This window comes from Hippoglossus hippoglossus, chromosome 13 (assembly GCF_009819705.1).
Source record: "Hippoglossus hippoglossus isolate fHipHip1 chromosome 13, fHipHip1.pri, whole genome shotgun sequence".
Lineage (NCBI taxonomy): Eukaryota > Metazoa > Chordata > Actinopteri > Pleuronectiformes > Pleuronectidae > Hippoglossus > Hippoglossus hippoglossus.
In genome coordinates, this window is record NC_047163.1 from 7727855 (window position 1) to 7748748 (window position 20894).

General features: G+C 42.8%; 1 protein-coding gene across 1 annotated transcript in view; it reads right to left on the reverse strand.

Annotated features, from left to right (window-relative positions):
• The window catches only part of nxn (nucleoredoxin), a 57971-nt gene that overhangs the window by 14280 nt on the left and 22797 nt on the right, over positions 1 to 20894 (reverse strand). Inside the window, exon 2 of the mRNA XM_034604541.1 lies at positions 382 to 499. Coding sequence (XP_034460432.1) covers positions 382 to 499 — 118 coding nt within the window. The remainder of the gene's footprint in view (positions 1 to 381; positions 500 to 20894) is intronic.

Genomic DNA, 20894 nt, shown 5'->3' on the forward strand with positions numbered 1-20894 from the left:
AGGGGAATTTCACGTCCTACCTGCTGTTGTTTAACAAGGATAGGTGCAACTGTCTGATGTTAACTCAAGAGTGAGTTAACATGGGTGTTACCACCTTGTTGCAGCTGTTGGTGTTGATTAAAGAGATTACACTGCAACACGCTTGTTAACCACAGCTCAGAGTAGCTGAGGAATGCTCCCCAGCATGAATTCAGGATTATTGGTGTGAGGAATTGATCTATACTGCTCTGTCCTTTGATCTCAAATGTTTTCCTGTTACCTCATTAACAATTCATCTCTGGGGTTGAATTGATGGTGATTGGGGTTAATGTTTACAACTCTGCAAAGAGGAGCGAGGTCAGCGCTTGTGGTCAAGGAATAAAAATAAATGTCGTAACTCACCTTTGGGGTCATCTCTGACCACCAGTAGACCGTTTCGACACACCACCTTCCCCGTAGCTGCGTCCACAAACACCAGAGATGGGATACTGGTTACCTTGTACTTATTCCACAGCTTCATCTGTAGAGAGAGAAGGATGAGAGGAGAGGTTGGAGTAAAACCTGAATGGAAAGACGCCAAACAACACAACCATATGTATTTCAATCTCACAGCAGGAAACGTGGTTGAAAATTGTGTCCTCAGTGCAGCAGAAGTATGTTCACCTGAAATACTCTAAACAAAACAAATGTCAGCAGAGGGCTATTTGTATTTTATAGGTCATAACCCCTCTCTGTCATTTTAAAAAGAGACTCAAAGGTAGAGTAAAAAATAAAGGAGTGCAGTCAAGCCTGAGGTGAATTTGCAGAGGGTGCAGAGCACACTGCTGCAGGGCTGATCTAACTTTAAAGAGTCTGAATTGGAGCGAACCCGTGCGATCTTTGCTGCGTCATGGATAAAAGCTGGGGGAAAAAAAGAAAGACCCACTCCTGCTCTGAATCCTGAATGAATTACTGCAGCTTTTTGGATCTACGCTTCGTGCTTTCACTGATATTTACGAGTGCCTGTGGGCCTTAAATTTAAACATAATACCTCCTATATGATGAGTTTAGATTAAGGCAGCCTCATAAAGTCAAAAAGTACTCTTGACGGCCAGAAAATCTGTGCATGAACCGGAGTTATTTATAGAGTTCAGCGAGCGGAGAGTGTAGCCCTTAACATCAAAGAGCAGATCAAGCATTTAAAGCCTTTCCTATCTGAGACTCACTTTCCATATCAGAGGGGAAGACTCCTACACTGTGAATAGAAAAACAGTCCTGTCTTGTAAAAGAGAAGCAATCAGCGAAGTGCAATGTTGCTGCTTCAGCAACTACAGCAGAAGAGGAGGAGGAGGAGGAGGAGGAAGAAGAGGAAGAAGAAAAGGATCCGTCACATGAATTCCTGAAAGCAGGTCTGAAAATTCAGACAGGAGGAAAGAGAGAAACACTCACTGGCTCTAAAAAGCAGAATGTCAGTGACTATGTTTACATGTGAAGCAACGTTCTGTTATCAACCCCATTAAAACAAAAGTCTGAATAAGATCCTGCAATGTAAACAGTTTGTTCCGGAGCATTATGACATCCTATTTGAGTTTTTGCAGCGTTTTGCAACATCAACACATATGGAAGTTACCAAATGAGACTATAAGTTCTGTAACATGTAAACAGGAATATGAATGGAATATTCTATTAGCGACTCATATAAACATCATAATCAAAAAAACGTCTCGTTAAGAATAAAGTCAACAACATTGTCGGTGTAAAACCGTGTCTCCTTTTATTGAAGCTATAACTTTCAGGTTCAAAATGCCATAAATAACTTTGCAGGGAAAAAAACTCAAGTAGTTAAGAAGGAATGGTGACTTCATCTTTTATAAATAAACACATTTTTTACTTTTCAACCATTAAATTTATTTCCTGCTAAGCCAAGCACTTCAGTACCTGTGTAATATAATGATTTGTTCTGTCTGGGCGCTGCGGTAGTTATTTTAAGAGATTTTTAGCCAAATAACGTGAGCAGCGTTTTCCTCGGGGCTCGGTGAAGTAAGTCTGGAGTTTGGTTACCACTGAGCTCCAGGTTGATGAAAACCTTTCGTTGCCTTTTTTTGTGAAAAGCGTGACTTCACTGCAGGAGCACAGAGGCTCCTGCACATCACGACATGTGTTTCACTCAAATTGTGGTGCCTGCCGTTTTGCGAGTGTATGGCAACGTGCGTAATTTGCGCAGAGGGCAACCACAGGCCCTTTCTGTCAGCAGAGCTCAGACGGTCTGTCCCATGGAGAAGACGACCCAGAGCCCCCAGACCCTTGTTGGTTTTACCACATGCTCCATGCTGCTCTGGAAACTCAATCTCGGCTCACAAATTGACAGGGTTAGACGCATTAACTGTGATTCTCTAAAAGCCCGACACTGCGTCTGTGTAACTCGGCGACGGTTTCACTCGGCTGCCTGCTGTCATCCAAACTGACGAGATGAGATTTTAGAGTGTGAGAGGGACGCAAAAGAAAGAAAAAAAAAAACCAGTGTGATAGGGTGAGTGGTGCAACACTAGCACCAGAATGTCAGATATATTCCATCTATCAAAAGCCCGGAGGAACCCACACGGAGGTATGTAGCAGCATATCAATAAGCTAACACGATTGTGAAAGCAAACAGGTGTTCAAAGTGAGAAATGGCCTCAATAACCTGCACTGTAACACTTCTTTGGGAATTGTGTGCAGTATAGGTTGTAAAGCCCCTCGAAAATAAAGTTGTGATTTGTTACCTTGAGCTATGTAAATCGAATCAGCTTGTGTTGCAAATAACAAATATGTAAGATTCATCCTCTGGGAATCATGAACATCCACACAACGTTTCATGGCCATCCATCTAATAGTCGTTGAGGTATTTCCAGTCTGGACCAAACTGACCCGACACGGACGTCCTCAGAGCCAAACCTATTCCCATGATGACACTACAGGTTAATGTACGTCTCCTGAAGCACAGCGAGCAGGATAAGATGGCTGTGTACCGATCGGCTTTCCTCAGTCCTGTCTTATCTCTCATGCTGCAGTATCAAGAGAGCAGCTGTGAGATTTGTGCAGCAACCGCAGAGGCAGAACCGATTCCTCCTCTTTGTCTTGCCACTAATTTACTGCATCCTTGAATCACGTCTGCCTGGTGATTTGGCTGCAGATCAGAGTTGCCTCCGGATGCTAAATCCTCCGAGGCCTCAGATCTGCCTTTAGTATAAAAGGGCTGTTATGATTCCGGGGCGGACAAATGACCTTGTGAGTACAAAAAGCTGCACGTTCCGGTTCACGGTCGCAAACAAACAGACCTCAAATGGATTTCAGCACCTTGACAAACAAAATAACTGGGTGGGGGTGGAAGCCAGGGGAACTTCACACTAGTCATCTACTTGTAAATCTAAAACAATCTTCGTCTAACACAATGAAGACAATAGTTCTCACAATAACAGCACACATTGAAAACAGGAGGATCACATGCATCAGCGATTGATTTTCTGCAAAACACTTTTACACTGTTGAGAAGCGCAGGCTGAGACAATAAATACAGAATGTGACATGATGATATGTTGCACTGAATAACAGACATAAATCTTACTGTCAGGTCTGCTCTCATTCCCGGACTGAGAAACAGCGTCAGCCTGGAAGGAGTGGCGTTAAAGATATTTTCATCTTCTTGTCAGGTTTTGTAAATGTACTTATTGGACTACAGTGTTTCTTATGTCAGTTTGACGATTTAGGAAATGCAATATTGACTTTCTTTTCCAGAGTTGTACGAGAGGTTTGATGACTTTCATGACTGTGTGATAAATGTCACCATAGAGAAGAGCTAGTTAGTTTAGCTTGGGGTGAAATCAGTTTTTTTATCACTGTAAATATCATGACTGATAAAGATGGATGACATGACTCCCCTTCCTCCCATTGCACAAAACTACCCTTGTGAGTGTAATCATGGGATGGAGCCGCTGTGTCAAGATTCCACCGATAAACAAGCTTGACCAATCGTGAGTCAGTCTCAGGTGCCAATCATGACGTTTCACTCCATTTTTATGATGTCAAATAACTAATTGAAGCCAGACTTAAAGGAGAAATTAACACTGAAACATGCATCAGAGTCTCAATGTGGGCATCGAAGAAGGAGCTGAGCTGCAAGGCATGTTGTGTCTGAGGTTCACTGGGCATTCCTTACTGGCAGGAGACCCTGTGGTGGACCCAGAACCCACTGGAGGGACTACATATCCCAGCTGGCCTAGGAATGCCTTAGATCCCCCAGGAAGAGCTGTAAACCATGGTTGGGGAGAGGGATGTATGGAACACCAATACTTGGCCGGCTACCTCCGCGACCCAAGTCTGTATAAGTGGAAGACGATGGATGGATGGAGTGAAGACAAAACCTTGGCCTCAGTTACAGTTTACACATGTTCTGCCTTTCTTGGGCCAAAGGGTTATTTTGCTTCAGAAAGCCCAACAGGCGAGTCTAGCACAAGCTAATTATCATGTAAACCGCTTGAAGATTGCATTCGCTGCATCATGATTGCGTGTTGCCACTCTTTCTCTAGGGGGCTTCTATTCATTATCAATATCAACAGAGTGTGCAACTACATGGCGGAGCAGGAGGCTTGACTATATAGTTATACAGTTGTTTAAGTGTATGCCAATAACCTCTGTAGAAAGCCCACCAAGACTGTAGGGAGAGCTGCAAATCCATACTAACAATCCATTTATTCTCCTGGACATGCAGGCATTAGCCTCACACTACGCCTGGTGCTCATCATGCTAATTGGATCACGCATGGCTATGGATCCACGTCCAGAAGGAGAGCAAATCTGCCTTCACATCATTGTGCATGGACAGACCAAGGTTAAAGATCTTATATCCCCACTGGTCAAAGAACATGTATATACATTAGTTTGGGATCAATGACTGGCTTCGTTAACTACTTGTAACCATTCCAGAAACAGGAGAAGGAACAAACCCAATCCCAAGACATCCACATTTCCATGTTGATGTCATGCGTGGCAATCGCCTTCATGCTTCTTTGCACCGCTGCACTTTATGGCAACAGTGCTCCTTTAGAGGCGGGTGAGCTTATAGGTGGAGAGCCCCTGTGGTGTAAAACACTAAAATCCACACACATGTTCTTCAGTTTTGGTTTAGTCTCTTTTGAAATGTCGACAGCGACAGTGACATTCGGCTTCTGTCAGTAACCGATGGGGCTCTACACTGGCTGCTCTGTGGTGAGTGTCACCCTGTTGAGTGAACTAGACTGGAAGAAATTTCATCAGTCAACGGGCCCAATTCACCTGTGATTGTTCGAGTCATATCTCCTCGCAAATCTGCTTTCACTGAGCCGGTCAGGCCTGAGGCGTCTGCCAGACGCTTCCATCGCAGCCTCATTACAACTGTGCCACTACAAAAGAAAAGTCAGCTCTTCACAAAAGAGGACATGAGAGGAACCCTGCTGTGATGCTGATAGCAGCTCAGGCCTTTATCTTCACATGAAGGACAAACGGTGATAATCTTATTGATATCTTCAAGAAAAGGGGGCTACATTTTCATGTTATTCAATCCATTTAATCCAGATAAGATTTCACAATTCATAAAATGTGTAGTATTTATCATCAGACAAGAGATGCTGCACATATAATCCCTTCAGTCGTGTCATAATTCATTTATTGGCACAGTTTACAGTGCGCACTGGGAACAAGCAATGTGTTCTACATTATTCAGGGAGGACATAGACAAAGTCGTGTTCCAGTTTGATTTAAGTCTTCAAAATAAGATAGGTTTTTAAAAATAAAATCTAATATTTCATCTAATGCAGCGATCTCCTGCACAGGGGATAGAACAGTCAGCTGATCGATGGCCGTATGTCTTTCCATAGGTCTTCATTGTTAAGTGTGTGAAGCCATTTGTTAGAAAATGGGAGGTTGTCTGTCTGATGGACAGAGCAGCCCCCTCAAGACATGTTCAACAAACACGTTAGTCTTTTACTGGGACATCTTTTTATTGGAAATGCCTGCAGGCGGTGTGATCTCTGACCGTAAAGATTTACTGGAGCAGTGCAGGGGAAAGCGAGCTGGACTGGAGAAGTCTTGCTCTGCCTCCGTGCTGGCACTTACACCAGCTTTTCTCGAAATCACCGGTGTAATATGGATAACTTAATCTGCAAATGGATTCAAACTATGCATTGCAGCATCAACAGTTCATTCACCATGTGTCAGGAAGCTTTCACGTCAATCTAAACCATTCTGCATTTTCTGGTCAGTCCTCAGGTTGAAGAAAGATGGGAAACAAAAGTTCTCCTGCTCACTCATTACATCTCCGGACTACACCGCTGCTAACTCCCTTTTGGCTGGGCCCCTGCAGCCAGCTTTGACTTGCATTCCTCCATGCTGCACCCCGCCTCTGCTCAATCTGCTCCTGAGGCTCTCAGTAACTGCCTGTATCCACTTCAAAACACTGTTGCTGCTCTTCACAGCTACAAAGGAAGCCCTCCCCTCCCACCTCTCAGACGTACTTCAGCCCACACTACGCCGGCTAGTGTCGGTTACTCGGCGCTTCCATCTGTGACGCTTTGACCCGACTATCGCTTTACGCGGTCAAGAGTGTTCCCCCACCGTGGCTCCCCCCGGTGGTGAAATACACATCTCAAAAACGCCATGACAGCTGCTGCCCTTTCTCTGTGTGATGACCTATCACTTAATATGCTTCAGCCTCATCTCGTTGTGCATGTGCTTCTGTCTTACATAAAGAACCGTGCTTTAAACTTGGAGAGCTGGGTTCACATGGCTGGTTCCATTTTGGATTGCTGCCTGGTTGGCCAAATACCTACATCTGGTGGTCACACATTTCTTACTGAACCTTTTATCTATATAAACACATAAGTCAAGATAACCAACATCATGGGCAGTTTATGTCCGCTGTAGCTAATAAATGTATTTAATTTATTGTAGTTAATAAACACAGGAGTGAAAATTTAATGCATATCAAATCAATATTTTGAACTAATTAAACTCATAGTTCTTATGTAGACCTTCATTTGTTGAATGGAGTTTTTTGGGGGTGGGGGGTGGGGTCCTTATCCAATTTGTGTGATATTAAAGTCCCTATAGTGGGCTATATAGTTTGGCTTGTCTTCTTGAAAAAGTCAAGTGCTGCTGATCGTTGGAGCTGCATGTTGTGGACATTAATGAGGCTATTTTAGGTAATGTTGATTAGTAGTGATTTATATTTAGGTATTTCCGTCAGACTGAATAAAATTCAATGAGGGACTGAAAAGGATTTTGATGTAATACTGGTTTCAGATTTGATAGAATACTAACAACCCTCATCTTTCAGGCTTTAATATCAGTCTTTTTAGCATCACTGGCGACACATCATTTAAAATATGTTCCCTATTTTCCGACCACAATCTTTTCCTCTCCATCGAGTGTCAGCTATATTCCGAAAATATAGAAAGTACAGGCCACTCGCTCCTTCCTACTCCACTGTGCTCATTACAGCGGCTCATCCTGCACTACCATTGTGATGGGCAAATGCACTCTCCTGCAAATTGTCGCGCTGAAAGCACACAGCCGGCTGCACACCATGCCTCTTCAATACAAAATGTTGGCTCTATCTCCTGTATTTATATTAATCCTATAACATTCTCCGGCCGAGGCCATTTTGGCGGTGGATGCTCCAGACGCAGACGGGAACGCTGGCAAAATTGCTTTTTTGGGTTGCCAGGGCAACCGCACCCCCTGCCCCTCCGCAAAGTCAGGGGACATGTCACAGTGTGCCAGACACATTGTGGGCTCCGAGTTAATAATTCAGTGATAAATTAATGGTTTTGTGAGGAAAACAGGTGCCAGAATGTCGGAGGGCTTAGGGGGAAATAACCCAGGAGGAAAAAATAAAAGAGTGAATGAGAGAGTGAGCAGAAAGAGAGAGAGAGAGAGAGAGAGAGAGAGAGAGAGAGAGAGAGTGTGTGGGTGTTTCCCCCCCTCCAGTCTTGTGTGGAGGCACAATAGCAACTCCCTGAATGCAGCCTCTAAATCCAAACTTGGACCCTGCACGGCGAGAAGTTTTTATGTAGTGAAGAACGCAGCGTAAAATAGCAGGGGGGATTGTAAAGGAGTAAAAAGCCAGGGCTCAATAGGTATCTGCAGCATTGTCTCTCCGCAGACATGGGCTGCCCCTGAGGCCTACATTCAGCGAGGTCAAAGGTCAGGATGGCAGGGGGTGCATTCTTCCCTCCCAGTGGTGTTTACACCAGTCTGCCTGCCTCTCTACCCCCCCAACTCTCTCTCTCCCTCTCCATCTACCCCTTGTTCTTAATAAAACCTTAAAAGTGCAAACCGCACAGAAACAGGCCATGTTCTCAATAAAGTGGAAAACATTTTTATTGCATCCTTTCCGTTTCATTTTCCCCCCTCCACAAAAATGCAGCGTCACTCGAAAACACTCTCCATCTGAAGAGAATAAAATAAAAAAACATCAGTCATCGATGTGTGAGGATCATGTGATAACAGATGCCATCAGTTCTGTGACTCACACACCTACACACATCTTTACTTAATAAGAATCTGGTTTTAGTCAAGCTCACTAAGCCTTACAATGCTCATCAAGCTTTCTGTTCTTACAGTTTACACAATAGATGAAAAAGCAGAAAAGTCTAGAAAATTAGGTCCGGACAACAGGAAGCGAGGGGTGGAACCTTGGTAGAGCAGCAGGAGGCAGGACATGATGCATAAATTCTGCTGTGGAAATCACATATTATTGTCTACAGGTCATCGACATCAGCGTCGGCCCTTATGACCCTTATATCTCATCGTCTTTCCTCATCGCTCACTGGAAGATTCCTGTCATTTTCCTGCTGTATTCTCACATGGGTTCACTCTGGCATTACCCTGACAATTAACTATAGAGGGCTGAGATGAAATGTTCTGCAAAAATAACCATAGCAACTGATTTGGAGTTTTGTGGTCTCACATACAGCCCCTCCAGAAAATTCAGGAAAATGTCTGGACTGTCAGAGAGCAGCTTAGGTGAGTTAGCTTGACATGCTAATGTTTCCACCTATGGTAACTTTAAGAAAAACAATCAAATGAATGTTGCTTTGATACTTTCAAAATGTAGAATAATACAAGTTAAGAAGTAAAAACAAGTTTACGATATTATGAAAATTCAGTGACATTACTATTTCAGGAGAATCTCTGGTGGTCAATCATTGCATCCTCCAGTGAGGAATAATGATTTAACTAACGATTTACACAGGATTTCTTGTTGTGTGAGCAATGTGTTTTGATTGCTCAGGTAGTCATTACTCACGCCTTCTCCCCTCAGCCTGTGTTTCATCAAGTCAAGGCCTGCAGAGTCGAGGAGACCGACAGAGATGATATAAAGCTGCTCTGGCTCCGGACCAGCTCTATCATTTACCTTAGTATGACCCACTGAGACGGGCGTTTTGCACTCGCAAGTAATCGGCCAACTCATGACTTGGAAAGCCCTGTGCATTTTTCTGAGTTCAGCGTGTGCCAGAAGGTAATACAACACACGTTCTCTCTCAGCTCTAATCTAATTCAAAATGGAATGTTGATTGTGGCGTCAAAGGAAAAATGAGTTGTGCGCACATGCTGAAATGCATTTTGTGTATAAATTCATTTAATCTGCGCCTGTGCACTTGGGAATTCTCAGACCATTACATATTAAAAATCAGACAAAACACACATTACAATAAGCCTTTCAGCATAACCCGATTGTTATGCATGTGATTTCTGCTTTTACCGCTCAATTAGCTGCACTCAGCAAACAGACCCACAGGAGCTGTGCATTAATTCTACCCATAAGGCTCGACGTCACCGTGCCTCCGTTACCCCAGCTTCCTGGATTTAGACAGCTTCCCTGTTATGACCTCAGTCTGACCCCACATTTAACTCCCACCACTCCTCCTCCTCCTCATCCTCCCCCCCCCCCCGCGCCGCAGCCCAGGGAATTCTGCCGGAGCTGCAGCTCGGTCCCTGATCCCAACACAACAAAACACATTCATATTTATGGAAATTTTAAATGGAACATGAATGGAACATTTCAGACACATTATCAGCGTTTTGTGCATAATCAGGGCAGCTCCAGATTCTTTATGGTCCAATCTGTCTAGCACATCTTAAAAAGGTGTTTGGTTTGCAGCCTTTTTCTGTGCTCACACATTAAGCCTCTTCATATAGAGGGAATTAAGTGGGTGGATCTTATTCACAGCATGAAAATGCTTTATAACAACATTATAATGGTGACTGCGTCATTTCATCCTGGGCTGTTCACATAGATTTTAAACGGGTCTTTACTCTTTAGACAGACAATTTCACAAAAACAAAGATTTATTTCAATCTTAAGATGTTGACCGTAATTCTTAAATAAATAAAAAAAGTTACCCAGAATTCTTAGCTTGTCTGCATGTATCTTTCCATTGTTTATCTAAGTGGAACCAGTCCCTGCTTTACTCAACCGAAACCAAACAGACTGACGGCACGCAAAGCGCAGACTGCATGTCAAAATAAAAGCGCCAACAGACAACAATCTTGCAAGTTCGCTGCACGTCACACTGCATGAAATCCTGGGCTCATTTTTTTAATACGTCACAATAAACAAGCTTTGCCAATAGCAACGGGCTCTTTTCATGCATTGAAAAACTTCAGAGGCATAGGACGAGGAGATGACTCTGAAAAAGGTCATTTACACATCTCAAATCTTTGGACACAAGGCTCTTAGCCTTGAAATAAAAACTGATTGACACAGAAATCAAATCGTGGGACTTTTTCTTACACACTATAAAAAACATTTTATGTCTTTGGTCGCTGCAGCCCATCATCCCAAAAAAAGCCAGACGATTTTCTTAGATCAAGACTAATGTGAACACATCCAATAAAGCTCAATATACATAGTAAGTGCCATGACATTGAGGCAGTGTGTTCTTGGAAGGGAACTGAATGAACTATACCCTTAACAGCCCAGAGCCTCGTAAATCACAGTGACAGAGTGTCTGCCTATATATACACACACACACACACACACACACACACACACACACACACACATATATACAGTATTAGCACAAACATATCCTCTTCTGCGTGCGATGATCCACAATGACGGCCGGCCACAGCAACAATGGCTCAGTGGTTCTCATTTCCTGAGGGAAAGGATGTTCTTGCTCTGTCTCCCCCATTAATTGAGCGACATTCAGCTCCTCAGTGACATTCGGTTACATAGTGACACTTTATATCCGCCCATTAACCTGTTTCCTCCTCTAGTATTACGCTCATTAAAAGTCACATCTGTTTCACCGGCCTCCTGCGTTTTATAGCGGAGCTGTACATCTGGACCCCTCGCGTATCTCTCACAGCACCCTTCCCCCCCTTGCCCTGCCTCCCCCCGCCGGCCATGCATGCCTTATTCTCGGCTTACCACCCCCACCCCGACACTTTTCACAGCCGTGGCAACAGATTCAGACTCCCATAAGCTCCCTCTCCCAGCCCATATTGGCCAGTTGAAGAGTCTCATGGGTGCAGATTTCAGTTGATCCAGATTAAGTTTTGCACAAAACATAATACAAATGCAACGTCCGTCAAGGCTGAGCCATGTGTCTACATGCAGAGATAAAACCGTGCACACATGGCGCACAGTTTGTGTAACAAAATATATATCCATTTATTTTATTTAGTTTTATTACATCAACACAAAAACAAAGATTAAAATGGTTAAGTCTGATTGCTTGAAGCTTTATCTCAACTCCTACAATTTAAATGGGACATTGGGGAGTTTACATCAACTACAGTGGGCCTCAAAAAACAGGATTAAAAAAGTAGTGAAGAAAAGAGAAGATCAAAATAAAGCAATGGAAATAAAAATGAACTTGAGGGACAGAAAAGCTTGGAAAAGCGATAAAACAGGACATAAAAGCACGTTGTAAAAATGCTTCCATTGTACGACTCGGCTTGGAGAGCTGGTTTTGAAGATGCCACTGATCTGGTTGGTCTCAGCAAGACGCCGGGAACCTCGACAGCAGCAACCAGGTGACCTTTTGTGTTAAGCAGAAGCCTTGGAACAACATGTCGTGCTCCACCAGAGGACCGCAGGCCATGCTCCTGCTCCTGAGTGGTTATGAAAAGGTCTAATGTGCAGCTCGGAGCCAAACCCCTGCTGAGCCTCAAAATAAACATCCATCAATTTAAGGTCAGGGCTGTGGTGGCAGCACAGAACAGCTCCTCGGACAGCTGAGAGGCTGGAGGGGTGGGGGTCGGTGTACTTGACACAACTTCACCTGACTCAGTTCAGGGTAGTGGAGCAGTGGCTTGATGTCTGCCAGAACACCTGGAGTCATTGTAGACACAATCCCGTGTCTTATTTGTCCCTAGAGCTTCTTCTCATGGGTAATGGTCAGAACAGTAAAAGCCAGAGCTCATTTTCTGCATTAAAACAGTTGCGTTGCATGTTTTATACAACAAACTACAAACTGCATGTAGTTCACGAAATTGTAGGACTGCAACAAATTATTATTGTAATTTTCAATATATAATTATGTCTATGGAATGTAAGATAATACTTTCTCCCATGACAGAAATGAACATGTTCCTATTACATTACTTTTATAGTGAATAACAAAATAATTACAAAGCCGTATTTGCCAGAACCAGTGAATTCTCAGCACATTTCCTAAGAAAACCACATTCAATTAGGAATTGATCGTAAACTAGTTCCAGATCAATTTGCTTTGATCGACTTATTAATGAATACACCACAATGTTCAGCTCTATTCTATTAACATATCAGATCTATCCAGTATTTAGAGTGTTTTTTGTCCTTCCAGGAGTCATTTTCTCTTTGGTAAGACAATGAGTGCAGAGCAGTTTATTTAAAAGTTATGTTGTTGACAAAGGCAATCTCACCTCAAGGCCTATTAGTGGTTGTTCTGGAGATTCATATCATATCATATGATCTCCAGCGAATGCACGTCCAAGACTGAACTTTGGACCTCCACAAGCTATTATATTTAAAAAATGAAAAACGGATGGTCACAAGAAAAATAAGATTAATTCTTTCTTACACAACAATGTTGCTGATGTAACAACCATAAAAACTCAGTTGGGGATCGTCCTTGAACACATCATAAGGGACTTTTCAAAACAATCCCTGCCCTCAACGTAACTACCAAAAACAATTTATGTAATGTCAGACAATAAGGGTGATAAAATGTTGATGACAGATTATGTGTCTCAAACAAATATGTCTCTGCATGTGGGTTTTCAGTGAATGTTAGAAAACCAAAGTCAGTCTTTTGGAGGACAAGAATGTCTAAATTAGGGAACTAAAAAAAACAAGATTATGGTCCTTCAAGTTCTTCAATTTCTTCTTCTTTGGTAATAAATGAATGACAAGCAATGAGTGCCACTGATACTGTGAAGTGGCCCTGTAGTAGTAGTAGTAATCTTTTCTTATCCCAGGCGCTGAGTGATAATCCAAGTCAATAAACGAGAGTTGAACAGAGCGGTTATTATATGACTGGAGTCACTTTACTTTGAGAGTTGTTGGAATTTACAAAAGCCCATTGTTGTCGGAACAGGTGTGGTCTCATGTGGTGAAACCCAAGGAACGTCCATTGGAAGACAACGAGGCTATTTTAAGATACATCCATCGTGTCGCTTCTCAGAGAAGATTACTTCAAAACCTCTTTTAAGCACTTTTAAGTCCGTCACTGTTGCATGATGCTGAAATGTTGTTGAGAGGGAACACAAAAGGTAACATGAGGGTTTTAAAGCTGTAAACAAACAGCTGACAAGTGAGAGTTGAAGTGAAGAGCGGCGGCAGAAACGGAGAAGGAGACGAGGCCCAGAGACACAGGTGTCAATTTTCAGGGTCACGTCACGCTGGTAGAGCGCTGATTGACGGGGCAGAGCACAGGTTCAAAGTTCAATCCCTTAATAGCACGGCCGTAACAGCACATCCTTCATGTCGGCCGTTCACACCTAACCTCCAAACAACCCCTGACCCCAACAGACACCAGCGTCTCCAGCATTTAAAGCAAACTCCCACAAGGAAAAACAACTTTTCAGATAAAAACTTAGTAATCTCCCCACTCACCACTCCCCCATTCTGTAACCTGAGGGCCGTGTTTTATTGGGATCTGTCTTGTACACACCTGTGATGACTTGCATGTGGGAAACACAGCCAGATGTTTGTTTGTCAGCCGGATTTCACCAAAAGATCAGAATCGATTTGCAACAAACTTCATTTAAAATCATTAAAACGTTAAATTAAATAAAACCAGATCTGGTTAAAGAGACAAGTACAGGATTCTTCCGAGGAAATAATGCATGAATCTTATCTTATTTAGCCAGGCCATACAACAACGACAGCAATTATCACGTTTATATGGGGTTAGTATGTATAAAATATGTTATAAAAGTTCTTATTGTTTTCAAATGTACTAGTAGCGGATCAGTAATTTGGTTTCCAGTCCAGTAGACTCACCACTCTCCCATATTGTAACTTGAGGGGTTTTATTGGGATTTATCATGTACACACTTATCAAGACTCAATCAGATGTCTGTTTGTCAGCAGGATTATGGAAAAATAATTAAATTGATTTGCACCAAACTTCCTGAAACATCATGAAAATATTTGTATGGATCTGGTTAAAGGGAAGATTCAGGATTTTCCACAGGAATAAAAGCATGAATCTTGATGTTAACATTTATCTATGAGTTTGTACAATATGATGCAGATTGAAATAACGATCTGGATCTGGCGAAAGAAAACATTCGTCCTTGTATTTCCATTCACCGAGGTAAAGCCAGCCGCTCAAACATCTGCGCTTGAAGCTTCCACTGCATCAAAAAAACGAGCAGCATCAGAGGCTGGGAGTGTGGGCTCAGCGGTGTGTTTGTAATTCAGCTCCACAAGTCTGACAGCGCAGATCTGAGGCCTCCTGCAGATGCAGGCAGAGGTCACCAGCCCTCACTGCGACTTGGCTTCCTACAGACTCTTCTGATATCTTATTTCAGCAGTTCAAGGGCCTTTTAGAATAGACGGTGTAATCCTCAGGCACAAATCCTCCTCTCCAACCAACACATATCCATTATTCACGATACTGTACATTTTTACTGTTTAAAGCCTGGAAGTGATTGAGCCACTGGCCAATAAATGATGTGTCAGCGTGATAATGATCGGTTGAAACTAATGGCCTTTCAGTGGAGCCAGGAAATGAAAGACACTATGGAAGAAATAATACGCTGACGCAGATTTAATGCTGCAAATGGCTGCCAAGGTTCACACCTGGCATTAACATGTGATCCGGTGAGTGGACAGCTCTGAGCACTAGCACCAAAGACTCACTCTTGACAAATCTAGTTGAGTGTATGCGAATGCAACATTGGCGGACCACCTCAACTGAGGTCCTCTGCATAAGAGAAGTGTTTTCTCATTCACGCTCATACTCGAAAAAGCCCTGAGAGATTTATAGCCATCTTCACCTTAGTTAATATGTTAGACGGTCATATAAAAACTGTTTCATAAGTTGGCCAATTCGCACAGTCTGTTTTTTAAGGAGCTTGTATGATTCTTCAGAGCTGCTTCTGAGATGATCAAATATCTTGAGACGGCCCCTTCACCCACATCTTTAGGAGGCTGGACCAGGGAGGGACTGCATCTGATTGATTCTGTACCAACTTTTCCTAAATCAGCTGATTTTTACATTCACACCCACTTAACAAAGTGAGTGAGCAGATGTGCAGAGGTGAGAGGGGAGCAGGCGTTTGAACTTCTGGCTCTAGCTCTCTTTTTCCACCATTCTTGACTATTACTTAACTTTTCATGGGAATGAACGAGTGTAACAGGACGGACATCTTCCCGGAGGTATAATGTCTGAAAATGTGCACCAGTGTCTCCAACAGTATCACGTCTTCCTTCTCTTTATATCGGCGACCCTTTCCCTTCAGTAAAATGATAAATACATCATGTGAAAGAAACACTTGAGTAGAAGATACCCTTTTCTTTCTGTGACTAGTCAAGTAGTAGTTTTCTCTTACACTTTATGCAAAAATACACAGGACCAAACAACACTCTAGTGTTAGCAACACTAAATTACTTAGTTAAAGACTAGCCACAGATACAACTAGCTTAGATAGTGAGTTTAGTGTGAAACTATCGAGCTAAAACTTTGCAGTTATAGTATTTCCTTTACACTGAAACTAAGGATCAAACTTTAAGGCTGGTGCAACAAGCTGCTGGACTTTTTATTCATCATAAATCACACTTTATTACACTTTAATCTCATTCCAATGGCAGTGGTAGTAAGTTTCCACTGACTTTTCTGCAGCTCATTAACAATATATAATTAACCACCGCAGCTCTTCAAAGACACATGGTATCTCCATTTTTTAAAATTGTGCTCCATCTCCAAAGTTTGAACCATTCGAGGCTCCACAGCGGAGCAGAGCAGCAGGTCTCAGGGTGCTTCAGTGTTTTGTAATCAGGCTTTAGACGGAAGGGGAAACTCTTTTAAAGCCTGCCAATAATCAGGAAGTTAGATAAAAAGAAAACAGAGCACAGGCCTGTGATTCAAACATCTCCTCAGTTCATTTACAGAAAAAACAGGAGGACCACAGCCAAATGGAGCAACAAATCTGTATCTGTGTGTTTATCATCAACATCATCTGCATCCTTTGAAGAGCCCAATGCAACACTGGTCACACAAATAAATCCACAGCTGAGATTAATGGCAGGTGTACGGTTTCCATACTATGCTTTTGGGACAATTGATGTGACCTTTGTAATGAGTTGAAAGTGGAGTCTGGTTCAGAGGTTCAGAGGGAGGGGGGGGTTTGGGTAGGTGTGTCCTTTAGTGCCTGGACCGTCTCCAGCAGTTCTCTGGACTCGGCTACAGGAAACTAAACTGAACAAAAGTGCAGTAGGAACAAAAACGGGAGAGGAGGATGAACATTAATCTCCCGAAGCTGCCTGTGCATTAAAAAAACAAACCGTATAGTTTATATCCTCATCAAAAATGTACAAAGCATCTCAGGAAACATGAGTAAACTAAATTTCCTGAGAGCGATCCACAGGCAGAGATAAAGCAAATATGGCGTCCTGCTAATGAGGAAACCCTGACTGCAGTATTGTCCCGTGTTGGTTTTGAAAAGTCATCCAGGGAAATGTGATTAATGTTTTCCACAAACTCGGAGGAGGAAGTCCATAGAGATTTGGACAGAGAGAGTTGCACTTTTTAAAGTAGTCAAGTTCAGTAATAGGCTAACATTAAACTAAGGAATGCGTTGCCAAGAAAAGGACGCCCTCCCATTAATATGAGTCATGGAAGACCACAAGCAGTGGTCATAAAAAGGCAACAGCCAACAGCAAATTAAAAGCCTAAACAAAAAAAAAAGGGTTGAAATAGATTTAAAGGCACCTCGATCATCAAGGAATAAAAAGACAATCAGCAGTTTTTTTGTCTTCCTCATTACACCAGATGTGAACAGCGGTGAGCAACGTCATCCCTGAACCCGACAGCGCCGATCGAGCTGCGCAGGGAGACAAAGAGGACACACATGGGTGAGGTGCAGCTCTCCCTGCGCCTGTGGCAGTCTGGAATGTGCTGTGGCTTTACTGGGTTTATAAATAACAGTCAGAAACAGGCAGACACAAAAGGCGCTGCTGTTCTAAGCCCGGGCCGCTCTTGCAGAGCAACCTCTCTGCCCTCCTGGTTACTAGCAGCGTCTCACCGGAGCAGTTTGCACCGGTGCCCGACCCACCCAGCCTGTCTGCATGCGAGTGTGCCTGCAGCTCCTGCATCAGCAGCCCTTCCAGGTCTGAATGCACAAAAAGAATAGTCAAAGTAACCTTTAACAGCACACAAGGTGGTAGTGTGTGTGGGGGGGATGTAGGTCAAGAGAGTCTGGAGGAAGAAACAGCAACAATCAGGGATAAAACATAGATTTATTTCATGTTTTTTTTATTTTTACGATTAACTAATATTTCTTTAGCCCAGGGGTTCTCAACCTTTTTAGTTGTATGTAGACCGCAGCAGTCAGATGACCTTAAGTACTCCTTGATCAACACCGCCCTTCACAGCCTGAATGTGTTCATTACTTCTGCTGAAGAGGTTATTTTTTCACCCCTGTCCATTTGTTTGTTGGTGGGTCTGTATGTAAACAAGATTACGCAAAAACTACTGGTTGGTGGAAGGATGTGATATGGTTCAGTGAAGAACTCATTAAATTTTTGTGCTTATCCAGGACTTTTTATCACTTTTTCTAACATCAACAGGCATATTTTTCTTTTTTCATTTTCAAGTTATGGATCTGGATGAAATATTTAGAGGACTGATATCTGAGTGGGTGCAATTTGGTGCAGCTTGATTGAATTCAAGGGGACTGTTGGGCCTTGGTGGAGGTATATGTACTCTACCATTCTAATTAGTAATGGGTTTACCTGGATGTTTTTTTTAATGCTGATTATGATATAAAAACAGATATTACCACTAATAGTTTTTGTAAAAAATAAGCTGTTTTGGTTTGGTCAAGTTTGCATTGATTTTAAAGCAGAAGTTCGATGTTTTAATCAGTTACCCATTACTGTTAGCTAAATGCTTTTAGCCATTCTTGGCATTCATGTTTCGTTAATGTTTTCTTGCTTTGTTTTAAAATCAACAGCGATATAGTTTAAGGTGGTAAAGCTCAATATGTGGATATATTTCTAATCTAGCCTACTTGTTTTCTTCCCCAGGATTTCTATTAAATTTGTGAGGATGCTCCACAATCTTTCCATGTAGCAACAGGTACCTGCAGAAACAACCCCGGGGTACAAAGACTCAACCCATCTCACTGGGACCAAACCACAAGACAAGATATCAGCTCAAACAGGAATAAGGCAGCTGCGGAAATAACGAGACAGTGTGGCTGTAAGGATGTGGTGGCATAGCATAATGGCATGAAACGTGGCAGGCAGTCTTTGTGAGGAGCAGCGAGTGCCTCCGTGCAAAACTATACTCTGCACCAGAGCTGATAGGAACAGATTATGACGAGAATCAATCCGTGCTGCCACAGCCTTCATCTCTTTTCTCCTGGTTGCTGGGGAGCAGGAGCCTGCTGCTGCCTGTGCCTGGAGCTCGACCAAGATAGAAATCAGGCTGGTTTTTATCTCTCAGTCCTCTCGTCACCTTTCCAGTCCTCCATTCCTCCCTTCCCTCCCCCTCTCATCTAAATGAAGGGCTGCAACGGCACGCATTGAGCACACGAGAGATGCCGGGAATGAGGGAGGAGGGGGCTTGGAAAGGTGATGGGCTGCACAATGGCCGGTCACACTGCATTTAAATGCTGTTTCTCCGACAAACAGTAGAAATGGAAAGTGAGGGCAGGACAATATATGTTTATGTACGTCCCGTTCTTTTTGCGCTGTGGAAAATTTGATTGAAAAAGCGATTCTGCTCTCCAGTGTGATTTGTCAGTGACGCAGTTTTCTCTCAAAAAATACCACAAAGAAAATACATCATCTGAAATGGCTCTATTTTTCCTTGGCCAGGAAGCAAGGTTCCTCTCCTTTTAGGGCACGAACACAGTGACACGGGGGGAAAACAACAGAGACTGAAAATAGATGTGACTGCGTCGAGTCTGTCATGTCTGTTAACACCTGAAAACACCTCCTTTAAGCAAAGACAGAAATAAACTCCACAGCAAGAAGCCACCTACTGACATTTACAATCAGCTGGGTCTCAGTAACAAAGGTTCTTTGTTAAGAGTTCCAACAAAAACTCTGACCCACCTTCAAAGACAACACTACTGTATAAAATACGCCTGTAAATATCTACCTCTTGACATTAAGTCACTTCTGAAAAGATGGTTTTCATGGTTTCCTCACAGGCTGAATCAGACCATGTTTATGAGGTTTTCCTGGCTGAGATTTCCGTTTCTTCCTTCATGCGGGATGTGATTGACAGCGAGCGTCAGCGAGTGCAGTTGTGTTGCATGCGAATATATGAGAATACTCAACTTGGGGAAAGTGAAATAACAATACAGCAGAGTAAACACTAGACCAAGCCAAACCTCAATGTTTGATGTGATGGTTTATCTACCTCCGGCAATTTTCACATTTGTGGCAGCTTCTTTTCATACAATCAAGTCAACGGCTTCCTCTGAAGGTAGGAAACAAAGCCTCATGCCTTCCACCTCAGCTCAGTGGGTTCAAACAAACAGACTAAGATGTATTGATCCATAGAATATTAATAAACAGCAGGATTGTCAACTTTTCTCTATTTTACATAGTTCTAAATAGAATATCTTTGGGTTTTGTACAAATAACCAATCTTGGGAGCTTGTGATGGGAAGTCAAAGATATAATAGATGATCAAAATAGTTGATAGAAGCCGTCCAATAGCTCACCTGGTTGAGTGGGTGCTCGGTTCCCATCCCAGCCCTTTGCTGCATGTTCTGTCTTTCATGCTTAAACTTTGTTCTATCAATAAGGGCCCAATGCCCCAAACATATCTAATAACAATAATTCTATGCTGCACCTGTTGCATCCATATGACATATTAAGGGATTTTAAGATGAAATTCACAAGCAGGAAAATCTCAAGGCAAACGAAGTTCCTCTTAAATGTTCTTCTTGCATTCAGCCATTGTGTGGTTGCCATAGCCCACTTTTCACAGGTCCTTACAAAGCGATCAGCGCCTTAACCTCAGTGTTTAGCGACATGCGGGGTGTTGTTACTTGGCAGACACTGATGCAGCTGCTCGATGTCGAGCGGATCTAATTAAATGCTGTTCCACATTAACAGGATTGAGCAAACCTACAGATTTCTTCCTGCTCCCTACGGCCTGTGAGTGGCACTCGGTGAAATGCATACGAGCAGGAACCGGACAAAGTGCTTCCTAGAATATACACACATCCCGCCGGACA